Source organism: Juglans microcarpa x Juglans regia, chromosome 1S (assembly GCF_004785595.1).
Source record: "Juglans microcarpa x Juglans regia isolate MS1-56 chromosome 1S, Jm3101_v1.0, whole genome shotgun sequence".
NCBI classification, from domain to species: domain Eukaryota; kingdom Viridiplantae; phylum Streptophyta; class Magnoliopsida; order Fagales; family Juglandaceae; genus Juglans; species Juglans microcarpa x Juglans regia.
Genome location: NC_054595.1, coordinates 29,209,657 through 29,224,703, shown reverse-complemented (window position 1 = coordinate 29,224,703; position 15,047 = coordinate 29,209,657). Strand labels below are relative to the sequence as shown.

At 38.7% G+C, this 15,047-nt stretch overlaps 4 protein-coding genes across 4 annotated transcripts; all 4 read left to right on the top strand.

Moving 5' to 3' along the window:
* The first annotated feature begins 739 nt into the window (after positions 1–739).
* LOC121247488 lies at positions 740–3,400 on the top strand. Its single transcript, XM_041145824.1, has 3 exons — positions 740–839; positions 884–1,139; positions 2,924–3,400. Exons 1-3 carry the CDS (start codon positions 740–742, stop codon positions 3,147–3,149), a joined length of 582 nt encoding a protein of 193 aa, XP_041001758.1. The 3' UTR covers positions 3,150–3,400.
* Positions 3,401–6,193: 2,793 nt separating this feature from the next.
* Positions 6,194–9,012, top strand: LOC121246413. Its single transcript, XM_041144563.1, has 3 exons — positions 6,194–6,785; positions 7,041–7,406; positions 8,332–9,012. Exons 1-3 carry the CDS (start codon positions 6,492–6,494, stop codon positions 8,956–8,958), a joined length of 1,287 nt encoding a protein of 428 aa, XP_041000497.1. The 5' UTR covers positions 6,194–6,491; the 3' UTR covers positions 8,959–9,012.
* A 776-nt stretch (positions 9,013–9,788) lies between these two features.
* On the top strand, positions 9,789–10,595 carry LOC121246466 (17.3 kDa class I heat shock protein-like). The gene has a single exon (XM_041144642.1). The coding sequence runs from the start codon at positions 9,800–9,802 to the stop codon at positions 10,394–10,396; it is 597 nt and encodes a 198-aa protein (XP_041000576.1). The 5' UTR covers positions 9,789–9,799; the 3' UTR covers positions 10,397–10,595.
* A 2,328-nt stretch (positions 10,596–12,923) lies between these two features.
* LOC121246399 (7-deoxyloganetic acid glucosyl transferase-like) lies at positions 12,924–15,047 on the top strand. Its single transcript, XM_041144542.1, has 2 exons — positions 12,924–13,638; positions 13,991–15,047. The coding sequence occupies exons 1-2, from the start codon at positions 13,071–13,073 to the stop codon at positions 14,935–14,937; spliced, it is 1,515 nt and encodes a 504-aa protein (XP_041000476.1). The 5' UTR covers positions 12,924–13,070; the 3' UTR covers positions 14,938–15,047.

Here is a 15,047-nt window from a genome sequence, read left to right as displayed (position 1 = left end):
TTTCATAGAATTTTACTACGGTAGCACTTCCGTTTCTAAAAAGCCATCTTAACATTTAAAATTTAACCGACACAATTGCCCTTGATATTTCATGCCATACCATCATTTCGAAAGGGTAAGATTAACCTTTCACAAAATTAAAGTAGGCTCGCCTCATCAGCAGCCGTATAATGGATGAAAGAAACAGAATAGTACTTGGATGCAAAAAAGCACAGAATACGACAATGAAAAATCTGCTCCACACCTAATTTATAGCCGACCTGTCTTCTTAGCCCTGAGAAAAGAGAACAGTCTTATAATGTTATCTCAATCAAATGGTTCCCTAAAATACCCGTCTTTTCTTCTTTTGAGAACCATTCACTAATCGTCATTTCCAATTGAAGATAAGATAAAGGATTAGGAAAACAAGGAAAAAAAATTAAAAATTAATTAAAGCAGCAAGTATCGAAATCGAAATTAATTTAATCAAATGGTACCTCTTGAGATCTTTCTTGATCTTGTTCTCTCTCTATTTTTTCCAAGTTCTGTTCAGTGACTGACACAGAACAGAGAGAGAGATCACCTACGATCAGCCAGAATCCAGTACCCGGTCGTTGAAAATTTTGTTGATAATCAATTCGGTTTTGTTGAGGTTGAGAGACATTCAAAGGAAGCTTCTTCTTCTTCAACCTCTGTGGACATTCATGATCTCAGCCTCACAGACCCGTTTACATGAAGACTCACTTTCTGGCTCTTAACGATGGCGACCGTCGCGAAATCCCATGTTGTCGATGTGGAGGGAAGTGATTGCCAGAGCTCGGTCGTCGGTGTCTGCGACGTCTACTTCCATTCTGGCGAACGTTCAGATAAGGAGCAGAGGTATTCAAAAGGATCTGGGACTGAGATTGTGGGGTGTCTGAGAAGCAGAAGGGATCCTCTGCGTCAGATTGTTCTGGGGAGGTGGATTTGGAAGGCGAAGTGCCCGACGTTAAGCTGCATTTGACAAAAGTGGAGAGGGATTGTAGGATTTGTCATCTTAGCTTCGATGCAGCCAATCTGGAATCTGGGGTACCCATTGAGTTGGGATGTTCTTGTAAGGATGATTTGGCTGCTGCCCACAAGCAGTGTGCTGAAGCTTGGTTCAAGATTAAGGGAAACAAGTAAGTTCCTTGAATCGAAAAAGAGCGAGAGTAAATTAGAATAAAGTAAATGATGTCCTAAATTTTTTTAGACATGACCCGTTATTGGTTCTTGGCAACTTGCAACTTGTATTCTTTTTTTGGATATGATTGGCATCTTTGTGTTATCAGTCTATTCTGGGTATTGTCAATTTGCGACAACTGTTTCGAAAATTATATGTGAAATGCTAATTAAATTCTGTTTTCTCATGCTTATGCAGAGACTTGTTCGTATAAAGTTGCTATATTTGGATTGTTTTGACATAGAGATGAATAGATGATTGATTAAGTTCTGATGAAAATGGGACAAATTTCTGGTGATAACGCAGGCAACGGACCATGCCTAATAAAAGGAAGATGATATATAATGGGAATCAAAATTGTAAAGCAAAAACACGTGTCCAGCTACTATATCCAAGTGTGCGAATGATTCTTCTTTCTTCTCCTCTTGGCATTAAATTAGAATAGCAGATATATTACATCTCTCTCACTTTTTTCCGATTCCTCTTTATTTTGCGCTGGCCACTGCGCAAGTTGGGTTTTTCTGCTCTAGTTGGTCTGGACCTTTTCCAAGTCGGAAGTCTTTTTTACTTGTTGATTTTCCTGATATGATGCATTAATTAGATCATTCTGATTCCTGGTTTTCTGATTGCCAAACTTGAACCATGTACCCCGCATTCAGTTTGTTCATGATGCACCCATTTGGGAGGCAGTCCGGTTTTACTGTCTTTCCTCTTCTTTTTTTCACCTAACGTGGACAGGCGGCTGATGTTTTTCATTATTATTAAGTCTATGAAGCAGGACCAACTGAACAAAGTGGGTTGTCCAGTCAGTCACAAAAGTTGGAAGAAGAAGAGTTCTAGTTTGATAACCTGGGCTAGTTGTGGCTTGTCAATTTGGAAGTTGCTGGGTATTTAGCCAATATGATGGAGTCCCTATATAATATTCTAACCTCAAGGCAAAAGAAACCTGCATGTTAATTCCAAATAATATTATTGGCTTTATTATATTTATCCTGCCAGTTTTTGTTAAGATCATGAGTTAGGTAATTTGGTTCTTCCATTATAAATAGTAAGTACTTGGCACGATGTTATGAACTCTTCATGTATACACGTGAGCTGTGAAATCCAGTCTATTGCCTTTTAATGATCTTATTGATTGCTATTCTGACATCTTTGTGTGGGTGTATGGTCTTTCTTTATTGTTTCCATTTGACTGAGTTGGTATAACACAAACATAAGGTGCCTGATAAACAACTACAAAAAGCTCCATTAAAAAAACTACAAAAAAACTCCTTTAATGAGCTAGTTCAACTTGTCTCATTTTTCCTAATATGGTTAAATTATTCTTGAGGTTGCAAGATTTTTTCTTCCTGATTGGATGTACATCTATTTTTACGGTTTCCCTTTTAAGTAGAAAGGGGTGTGGTGCTTGTTTATGAGTTGGAGATGGGAGGGAGGGAGGGGTGGGGGGATGGTTCACTATGCATCATTGGACATCATATGAAAAAACCATGGCTATGACACATTTGACTCATTGTACCCAAATCATGTAGCAATTCCAGAAAGTAGTTTTCCACTGAACCGAAGATGCACTATCAGGAAATTGTGTGGGTTACGAAGAGCATGTAGAGAGGCTTGTTGAACTACTCGTGTTACAGTGTTTACTGAAGATTGAAATAATTACCCTGCTATTGGTTGTGACTGTTCTATGTATCGTATCGTTTCAAAACAAAATGTGTAATCTTCTTTGATATATAAATGCAGGACTTGTGAGATCTGTGGATCAATTGCACACAATGTTGCTGGTGTAAATGATACTGAGTTGATGGTGCAGTGGGACGAGACGAATGATGCTACAGCAACAGCACCTATGCACCAAACAGAGTCTCGGCGCTTCTGGCAGGGTCACCGGTTTCTGAATTTTCTGCTTGCTTGTATGGTCTTTGCATTTGTCATCTCTTGGCTGTTTCACTTCAATGTACCTTCATGAAATACCGTGACAAAAAAAAAAAAAAAATATGGCATTTCTCTTAGGGTTGATGGCTTTTAGCACCTGCAAAGGCACCCTGCTCGATAACCGCATATCCACTCTTGCTTTTAGTATTTGTCTATCTGATTGATGTTATTGTGTAATCGGGAATGTATTCACCAAGATAGTTATCATGTCACTGTTGTTAGTTGTAACTTTATTTGCTTTGTAACAGTTGTATTAAAATGTAGCCTTCTCACTCTCACCTTTCATTTTCTGGGTTTCTTTGGACTCTGTATCGGATGGAGTTGTAAGATAGTCGGATTAATTGAGTTTTTTCAACTAAATCAGACCTATCTACGACTGCCGAATCCTTGGTAATCAATATGCTCGGGTTAAAAGAGGCCGGGAAGCAAATATCATCAGTACGTGCATCTAAACCAAGGTTATTCATTGAATTTTGAGAAAGCCCCTTGTAGTTCAGGTCAGAAGAACTAAGTAGTATTGCTCTGAATCTCTGATAGGAATTGGAGCAATGAATGTTAGGATCAACGATGCAGCTTCACTTCAGGTGCTGTGAAAAAATTGCTACTTGCCAATGCCAGGCCAAGAGAAAGAGGAAGGGCACAACTTCAAACTTAAAAGCCTGAGGTGATCGTAAATGGAAAAAAAAATTACCGTCATTGGATCCAGTCTGACATGAATCACAGAATCATTATACTTAATACGAGCAGCAGTCGCATGATGTTGAGATTGGGTGATATAAATGACAAACACTGCCGGTATAGTATAAGTGTCAGAGTCGGTGGTGTTATTAGTATAGTTGTGGTCTTCTTCGATAGATGGATGCACGAGTTGCGCCTCGATGAACGTGCCGTGATTCGCGGCCACAATCTTGATCTTCCAGACTTCGGAGGGACACACAGCTCGTGGTAGGGATTCGGTCCTTCATGAGATTCTTAGTACGCTATTTTGTTTTTTTCGTATATTTTGACTATAAAGTAGAAACTACTTTTTGAGTAATAGACTGGTCTGATGAATCCCGACAAACATTCATAAAACCGAATGAGTTGGGGAGATTTCTTTAATGATTCTTTATTACTCGGGATACCCTTTACCTCTGTCTGCAACAATAATATATATATATATATATATAATATTATACACTGCATTCTCATCTTAGCATTCTCATCTTATATTAATAAGATATATATTTATCATTATTAGATAATATAGAAGCATACAATAAATAATTATTCAATTGTGATAAATGTATCACATCATACTTAGTAAGATGAAAATGAGATAATAGAATGGTATATAAAATTTTTCATATATATATATATATATACACACACAGGAACGGCTCCGAGTGCGTTAGCCATGTGGTGCACCTGACATAATGATTTAAATAAAAAAAAATTAAAAAAATAAGTAGCTTATTTGTCTGAGAAAAGAAAATATAAGATTAAAAATAACTAAAAATCAAGATTAAAAAAAATCTAAACTTCAATAAAGTATGAGTATTGGTTTACATCTATATTAGATTATCTAGTTACTCTCTATATAATAATAAAATATTATTGATTTTTTATTTTAAAAAAATTGAAACAAAAAGAAAGGAAAATAGGTACATTGTCTGAACAAAAAGGATATGAAAAAGAGACGTCAATTCATTTGCGTCGCGAGGCTATTAAGAACTTTTTGGTAAAACATGATCCTTTATTAAACTCTACAAGGGAGCTACACGTCAAATAGTCAAGGGTCTTAAGAACATTTTGGTAAAACATGATCATTCATTAAATTCTACAAGGAAGCTACACATCAAATGATCAAGAATTTTAAGGATCTTTTGATAAAACAAGACTTAACGAAAAAATAAAAAAATTTAATAGAAAAACAACAAAAATTACTATTCAAAATTAGATAGCCACTTATTATAATAGAATATATATATAAATATATATATATAAATAGATTTGCAAGAGAGGCAAAGATAGCATTAGCCCAAGAATTTTTTGTCATAACAATTCATGTTACCTAGCTCGTTGGCAACGAGTCGTTGCCACTTTAATGGATAAAAGCTAGCTACACCCATCAGAACGTGCTTGGCATGATTGGAAACATGCAGATGTTTTAAGCAGCAAGGACGTTGCATGTTTGATCCCTCCTTTGGCTTCACTCGCCACCCTTTCAATTAAACTATGCAAAATTAATTGAGAACGACCCAGCTAATGCTGTATAGCAATGGCGATACAAACAGATAAAGAGTGTCTTCCTACCCACCATGCTCTCGCAAACTGAATAAAAAATGTCGGTCGCGTGCTCCGGCATTGGCCTTGTATCGCCGACATTTTCAGTGTTAATCAAATCGAAGTCGTGTTATGTTCGACTCATTCGTTGAATGCGTTAAACTTTGCGTTAGATATGCTACTGTCAAAGGTATCAGAGCGGTACCAACAATACAGGGGATATATGCTTGCTAGTTGCTCAGAAAAAAAGATGCCGGGGAACATTATAACATACGCCCCTCTATATCTGGAGCCGACCTTTTGCTTTTTGCCCTTTTCATTTTTCATTATTACGTAGTTGCCTAGCCATTTCAACATAATTTGTTGGTCATTATGACGTAGTTGCCTAGCTATTTCAACATAATTTGTTGGTCCGATTATAACAATATTAATGATAGATAGATTAATACTTTAGCGATAAAGGAATTATAAAAAATTAAATTTATAAATTAACGTGACTTGATATAATACATTAAATTATACAATTATTTCTATCATAAAATAGATTTAACATATTATAAAAAATCAGCTTGCATTTATTTTTATATAATTCTTTTATATCTAGATTACACTGTGAAAAAATAGCTCTTTGACTGTACAAAAACCTAAATCAGCATTCTAAGAAGTAACCCAATCGTAGTCGATATCAACGAAGAAAGTAATTAATTAACAGTAAATAGCGAAAAATAACGGAGGAAGGAGAAGCTTACAATTATAATTTTCATTACAAGATTTTATAAATGTGTGAAGTCTTGGGAATAAAATCTAATTGTCAGACACTATCGATTTTCTGTATTATATACGACGAGCAAACTAATTTTCTAATGAGAGAGAGGGAGAACGAGAGAGCGTGCAAACACGACATAGACAAAGCGGACCACGTTTACATGGAGGCCATGGTCGGTTGTTGGTAATTCTGCACCAGCTACAGACCATTTCTCTCCCTCCCTTTCAATCCAAGACTCTCACCCTCTTTAGCATTCACCAGTGCTGCCTCAAAACTAAGCAAAACCCACATCATCTTCCAAACCCTCACCGCCAATATTGCTAAGACCCGATCTCAAACTCTCTGATGAGGAAGCTCTGTCCAAACTATGATCGAGAAGATGGGCTCGATACAGTCCTCGAGGTCCCAATCCCAGAAGAAATGTTCTCCAACAGGAACGGTGCCAACAGGTCGTGGCAAAACATGAAGTCGTGGATGAAACCAACCGCTGAAAAATCGCAGCAGTCCATGACAACCGTCTTTGGAAGCCGTAACTCGGAGATACAGCTCTTGCTCGGCGTCGTTGGAGCCCCGTTAATCCCTCTCCCTATCCAGTGCGTTCAGCAACCCATTAACCGCAACATCAAAGACCATCCTATCGTAAGTAGCTACCGTTTTCTTCTAATTTGACAACGTCAAGCATGCCCAAAGATGGATATATCCCAATTAACATGCCACTTTTGGCTCATATTTCGGAGAAAATACGTCACTTCAGAATTAGTTGCTATTCCGTTCTTCTACATGCAGTTAATTATAATCCTTTTCTATTTTTTCTCATCGCCATCGGTTTTTTATGCATTAAACACTATGCAAACCGAATATGGGTTTAATTCAGGGTCAACTTGTGATACGTAGGAGGTTTCGATGGCGAAATATATAGTGCAACAATACATAGCAGCAGTTGGGGGAGAGAAGGCTATGAGTTCCATAGACAGCATGTATGCGATGGGCAAGGTGAGAATGGCGGCGTCGGAGTTCTCCGCAGGAGAAGGGAGCTTGAACAATGAGGTGGTGAAGGTGAAGAGCGTGAGACATGGGGGTGGAGAGATGGGAGGATTTGTTCTATGGCAGAGGAGGCCAGAGCTGTGGTGCTTGGAGCTCGTTGTCTCCGGGTGCAAAATCAGTGCCGGGAGCGATGGAAAGGTGGCTTGGAGGCAGACCCCTTGGCACCACTCTCACGCTTCCCGTGGCCCACCTAGGCCCCTTAGACGTTTCTTGCAGGTAAACCACCCACCTCTCCCTCTCCCTCTCTCTTTTGGCGCTACGCTGTTCCTAATTTCTTACCGTTTGTTTAAAGTCATGTGATCATGAGAGTGATTTGTTAGGAGTCAGGACTGGCTTCTCATGGAGTCGTGGTCTTTTAGGGGATCTCCATTAGCTTAAAGCTGATCAAGTTTATCTTTTAAGGGTACCTTTTTTTTTCCACTTTTTTCTCACTTTCCCGAGATAGGAGCTGGGACCGGAATTCCATGTGGCCTTTTTTTATCCCCCCGACTTTTCACTTCTTAGTTCTTCTTATTGGGTCAGAGCTCCATGTTCATGGCTCACCACAACTAATTATCTTTTCAAAGCTCTATGGCCCACCAAATACATTAAGGTCGTTAATCACCACCATCTACGTGTGCTCTTTTCCTTGAACCCTCCTGCAATTCATGTATTCTTAGCAGAAATTCTAAATTTTAATATGAATCCAGAAGAGTCAACAATCTTAATCAATTATTAGCCAAAAAGTAAATGGCTCAACACAATAGTTTTTCTTTGCGGAGGAAAAAAGAAAAGCAAGAACCAAAAAAGTCCACTTTGGTTGGTCTATCATTCCGGTTAAGTCGTGTTGAAGGGTCTGCATTCCCACTGATGAATTAGGTAGCGTGGGTTGGCTGGCTTCCTATGCATTTAAATAACCCAAAGGTTCTGCTTGACCCACTTTGGCATGCAACAGCAAGCTGCTCCAATATCAGGCCTGCAAGGTCCCTACAGTTCGGCCCGGTTTGAGTTCATACTCCAAAGCTCCATCATTCTAGTCCCGCATGCCTTTTATGTGCGATATTGTAAAAAGAGAGATGGTACCCAAAAAAAATCATATTGATCAAGTAGACCAAATTGATTTCACAGTATACAACCCACTCATGTGTGTGACATTCAACAGGGTCTCGATCCAATGTCCACGGCACACTTGTTCTCCAATTCTGTCTGTATTGGCGAGAAGGCAATCCACGATGAAGACTGTTTCATACTAAAACTAGAAGCTGAATCCTCGACGCTAAGAGCAAGAAGCAGCAACAACGTAGAAATAATGAGGCACACAGTGTGGGGCTACTTCAGCCAAAGAACAGGCCTCCTAGTGCAGCTTGAAGACTCTCACCTCCTCAGAATCAAAGCCTCCGGAAACGAAGGCATCTTTTGGGAGACAACCATGGAGTCACTGATCCAAGACTACCGAACCATAGACGGCGTAAACATTGCACATGCCGGCAAGACCTCGGTATCTCTGTTCAGGTTCGGTGAGAGCTCGGAAAATCATTCTAGGACTCGCATGGAAGAGTTTTGGACAATCGAAGAAGTCGACTTTAACATAAAAGGGTTGTCCATAGATTGCTTCCTGCCACCTGCTGACCTGAAGAAAGAGGAAGAATCTGGGTTTACTGGTGTACTAGAAAGCAACACGAAGTTACCATTAAGGATTAGATCTGCTTCGTCCAGGATTAGTTCCTGTAAGGTAGCTGCCATCAATGTCGAAGACTCCGAGAACGCTGAGAGTGATGAAGAACCGTGAATCTGTTTTCATTTTGTACATATACGTACGATTACATTAGACATGCATAATTTATTAGTTTGTTATAGATAGGCAAATTGTTAAGGATTTAACGTGATTATATTGCACAATATCTAATCTATGTCTTGTTTAAAAAAAGGAAAAAAATTTGAACAAAAACCCATCAATTGCTGTACGAATCCAAGTCGCGGGCTAAAAGAGAGGACCCTTGTGCACTCAACAATTCTAGCACAAGCTGAAGAGGTGTGTAATTAGGACATTATAGCTGCTTTTGAGAGTTTTTTTTTTTTTTTTTAATGTTTAAATATCTTATTATTTTTAGTCATATAGATTGTTATGACAAATAAAAAAGTATTCTCATATAAAGTACGTAAAAATATGATAAGAGTAGTTAATGTAATTATAAATGATAAAAATAAAAATAAAAAATATTTCTATAATGAGAATAAATCCCAACTGGAAACATCAATTATTTCTGTGAAATCGACATTACTCAAATTTATTATAGAAACAATATATTAAATAATATGAAGAGCTTTGTTTTGAAAATTATTTGTAGCCCACATGCTTCTTTTATAATAAAACATAAATGAGAGTTGTCAATATTGAAAAATTTTGTAAAATTACGTTATTTTTTAAAGGTATTTTATAAAAATATTTTTCATTTAAAATATAATTGTAAAAAATAGTGTAAACCATTTTACATTGTGAGTAGAATATATTATCTTTCTATTTATTTAATTTTTTGAAAGAAAAGTTTAGCTTTATTGTACCAGCATATTTCCGTACGAGCTTTAGGGTAAGAGCAGCCCTGGGACCGGATTCTCGAACGTTCTAGGACATGCTCCATGAGTCCATAGAATGGTCTGGAACGTTCATCCGGATTATAAGAGGTTTCCTTCGTCGGTCTCTTAAAATCGTCAATTTGATTACCATTTCCAATTCCTCGAATCGAAATCAAACAAGCATGTCGATGATTCCATCCATTTTCGGACGCCGATCCAACATCTTCGACCCAATCTCATTGGAGGTGTGGGACCCTTTTGAGGGTTTTCCCTTCCCTCAACGCTCCGAGATCCCTTCTTCCTCCGAGATGTCTTCCATTGCGCACGCTAAGGTCGACTGGAAGGAGACCCCGACCGCTCACATCTTCAAGGCGGACGTGCCGGGACTGAAGAAGGAAGAGGTTAAGGTGGAGGTCGAGGACGGGCGGATCCTCCAGATCAGTGGGGAAAGGAATCGTGAGAACGAGCAGAAGACAGATACCTGGCACCGCGTGGAGCGTAGCAGCGGGAAGTTCGCAAGGAGTTTCAGGTTGCCAGAGAATGTCAAGGCCAATGAGGTGAAAGCAGCCATGGAGGATGGAGTGCTCACTGTGACCGTGCCCAAGGAGGAAGTCAAGAGGCCTGATATTAAGTCCATACAGATTTCTGGTTAGTGGTTAGATTACGAATGCCATGGTGCTAGGATTTGGTGGAGCTTTCTTTTTGTGTGTGTGGTTGGAATCAGGATTGTGGTAAATAACGGTTGGTTAGGTCGGTGCTATGTCGTAACTTTCTCTCATGTGCTGAAATTCTGTCTCTGTTTAGTACCGTGTATCTTCTACGATATGAATGCATACTTTTCAGCTTGTGTTACTTTAAAGTACTGCATGTGCATGTATTCTTGAAACGTAATTCAAAAGCAAACTTTAATTTATGATCATCAGGGGATTTGGGTTTAGAGATTCAAATCCAGCCATCCAGATATACCATAAGCTTGGCGTTTTATGTCGAACATGTTGTGATGATCATCAAATCTATGCCAAGTACCAGAGAATATTGGAATATTTTCTGTGTACATATGTAAGTAACAAAAAAAGCATTGAAATGGGTACATAATAGATATTGGAGAAGTAATTTCCAAATGGCAACTGAATGTATGAATTCTTTTAGTTTGGTAGTGGCTGGCTAATTGTAGAGTCCATGCATCTAGTTTTGCGGTGAAACCTACAACAGAAAGTAAGCCAAGATTTGATTCGGAAAGGCTTGCTATAACCTCATCTAAATAGTAAATATTGGAATGCAAGTGTAGAAAGTAGACCGAAAAGGCTGAGAGCCATCTACTACTTAGTTAACTGAAGGAATCGGGTTTTGATAAAAATAGGATGTTATTCAGATCGGAGGCTTTGGGGTTCCTAGCGCTGTGCTGATCTAAATACAACTCTGGACGATGTTGTCATATCATATGAGGAGGGCAGTTTAGAATTAGACTCTGGTAGCATGGACAAAATGGGAAGAAAAAAGTTCAAACACACACACACACACACACACACACAATACACGAAAGATTGAACCACCAAGCCCATGGGCCATGACATTACAATAAAATTCTCTGTAATTATGTGGACTTGGACATGGCGAATTACATGATTTATTTATTTATTTTTGTTTTATATATCATCGTTTTCGCAAAGCATCAGTGCGGGATGGAGAGATTGTGGTAAAGCGCACGTCACGTGTCAACTTCGTATAGAGAATATTCTCGTTTGAGTGATAATCGTCTACATTGTATCTGGATGAATATTCGGGGTATGAGGGAGTACTCATTACTCAAGGAAATGGGAAATGATCTTTTACGTTCTTATTGAGAATGCCCCATGTATGACAGCTTCAACGTCTTTGATTTGTTAGACCTATTATTATAGCGGGTTGAGTCCAAATTCAATCATGTGGTTTTTATTTATTTGGTAATTTCACCGACTAGAACTCATAAAACGAAGATCACTGGTTAATTAATTAAACGGGTCCAATTTGTTTTATTTTTTAAATGATCTCTTTGCACAACTGTTGAATCATGTAAAGTCTGCACATGACATTGGTCATCTTTTATTAGGTGGGAATTTATTACTGAGAAGTCCATATCTTTCCTTTACCACAAATATTTGTATTTATTCCAAACCAAATTTATTTTTTCCTGAAAAAATCCATTTTGGCTATGTTAAGGTAGAGAAATACTTTCAATCTATTTTATTTTATCTCAAATTTTTATACAAAATATAATAAATAATTTAATTTTTTTAAATATTAAAATGATAATAATATTAAAAAATAATATTTTATTCAACTGATTTAAAATTATCTTATCTATTTTCATTCTTATCTTTCTTTTTCTGTTTCCAGATTAAATATCTTGAATTTGTAGACGTCAAGCTGGTACAATCAATGGAAGAAGAGCCAAAAGCTCCTCGTCCACATACGGCCACTTGTGTCCATCTTGTCGCAAACAAAATATTGGTCAGCAAAGGTTACGAATCCTTTTTACTATATAAGATCATTAACACCGATCGGATTTGTCAAGAACGAGCTGACAAGTACAAGGAAAGTCATGGTTGACCGAAGTCCTTGTTGTATTGTATGCCCTACTTGGTGAATTTTTTCCTACTTGGATCCGCCATTCTTCCTTGGACTACTCCTGAGATATTTTGGAAACATTTTGTTACGGTGGAGACTGCATGGGGAGTGAAAATACCAATGCCAGCACAGAACTACTTCATGAATCGGATCCACTTATTTTGAGACTGACGACGGATCAGAAAGAAAGGCTACACGCTCTTCAAGTGATCTTAGCGTGCCAGCAACTATTTAATTCAACCCAATATCATCAAAATGAATAATGATATGCCTATAAACTCTTTTATAAGTTTTTTATAATTTATTTTATATCAATCAATGTAAAAATATCATTTGATCAAAAATGAATTTTAATTTTATAAAAGGTTGTAAAAAAAATCACGTCATAGGTTAATCATTTTCTCAAATATTGGAATCTTCAAAGAATGTGATAGGAAAGTTTTCATGATGGATTTTTATCAGCCATTGGCCCATTACTTATCTCATTATATTGGATTTTCATCAAAGTTTTATATCAATATATAAACATCCCATGACAAATGGCCAATAGTGAAAGGGAGAGATCTAGCGAAGAGAAAGACCCTACGTGACAAGTTGAAGACCCGTGCTTGGTATGCAGACTTCAAAGTTCAAGCTGGAGCAATTAATATAATTCAATAATACCGCGGCCACTTGCATCCATCCACATTTAAAAGGGTGCAGAGGTCATGCGTACAACAGATGAGTTCAATTAACATGGAAGAAGAGCCAAATACTCCTCCTCCTCATGTTCTCATCTTCCCCCTTCCCGCACAGGGACATGTCAACTCCATGCTCAAGCTGGCCGAGCTTCTTGCCCTAGCCGGCCTCCACGTCACGTTCCTCAACACTGACTACAACCAAGATCGTCTTTTTCGTCACACCAATGTCCAGGCCCGTTTTGCCGGCTTTCCTGGTTTCCAATTCAAGATCATCCCCGACGGCCTTCCGGTCGAGCACCCACGGGGCGGTGACCACTTCTATGAGATGTTTAATAGCATGAATTTGGTCACTAAACCACTGCTTAGAGAGATGCTGGTTTCTAGTAAATTACAATATTATGATGATTCGGGCAGTAGTATTAATAATATTAGATCAGGGCCAGTGAATTGCATCATAGCTGATGGGATCCTAACCTTTCCTATTGATGTCGGCAATGAACTTGGCATTCCGGTCATTCATTTCCGTACCATCAGTGCTTGTGCCTTCTGGATTTACTTTTCCGTTCCAGATATGGAAGAGGCGGGGGAGCTTCCCAATATTACATCAGGTATTTATGGCAATTAAACCTACTTTATTAGTTTAATTTGTTGGCACTCATGAATTTTTATGGTTTGCAGAATTAATTAATTAATTTCTCGTGTAATTTTAGCAGTACTAGCTTGGGTTCCCAATCATTAATTAATAAATCTAGCGAACTAAGTACTCATGTATGGAATGAAAAGATTAGTAATTAATCGGTAGCACTTTCTACAAACATATATGTAAAAATTCAAGTCTCGATTTAATATTTAATGATTTAAAGCAAAAGTCTTGTATTTATATTTAGAAATATGGAGTAGTACAGAAAACTAGTACTGTGACTAAGCGGGTCTCAATTGCCAATTAAACTGCATGTCTAGGAAAGGAAGACATGGATCGCATTATAACAAAAGTGCCAGGCATGGAAACATTTCTCCGGTGCCGAGACCTTCCGAATGTTAACCGAATCGGCCATCAGGAAAACCCACTCCAAGTCATTGGGGAGTTGACCAGACAGTCCACTCGAGCCCATGCACTGATACTCAACACGTTTGAAGACCTAGACAGGCCTGTGCTTTCCCACATACGTACTCAAATTCCCCGAATCTATACCCTCGGACCCCTCCACGCACTTTTGAAACACAAAGTTGGATCCAAAACTACTACCTCGTCAGTGCAGTCTCAGTCTTCGAACAGCCTCTTCCAAGAGGACAGAAACTGCATAACGTGGCTCGACGCTCAGCCATTGAAGTCTGTAATCTACGTGAGCTTCGGAAGCCTTGCAAAACTGACAAGGTACGAGATGAGAGAGTTTTGGTATGGTTTAATCAATAGCAAGAAAAGATTCCTGTGGGTCATCCGACCAGACATGGTGGACGGGAAAGATGACGACGGTCAGATTCAGGTGGAGCTGGTGGAAGGGACAAAGGAGAGGGGCTATATGGCGGAATGGGTCCCACAAGAGGAGGTCCTGGCCCACCCGGCCGTAGGTGGGTTTTTCACCCACAGTGGGTGGAACTCAACCATAGAGAGTATAATTGCTGGGGTTCCCATGATTTGCTGGCCTTACTTTGCTGATCAGCAAGTGAACAGTAGGTTTGTCAGTGAGGTTTGGAAGCTTGGGATGGACATGAAGGACGAGTGCGATAGGGTTGTCGTGGAAAAGATGGTGAATGATCTGATGGCGGAAAGGAGGGAGGAGTTCATCATATCAACGGATACAATGGCTAGGTTGGCAAGAGAAAGTGTGAGTGAAGGTGGGTACTCTTACTGTAATTTGGAACGTTTGATCGAGGACATAAGGTTGATGTGTGTTGGTTCAAAGTAATAATAATGTCTAGCTTCCATCATAATTATGTATACTGACACATTAAGTTTGGATGGGTCTCCTATCATCAATGACTCAAGATCAGTACAACTGGTACTCCGTTTTACAAT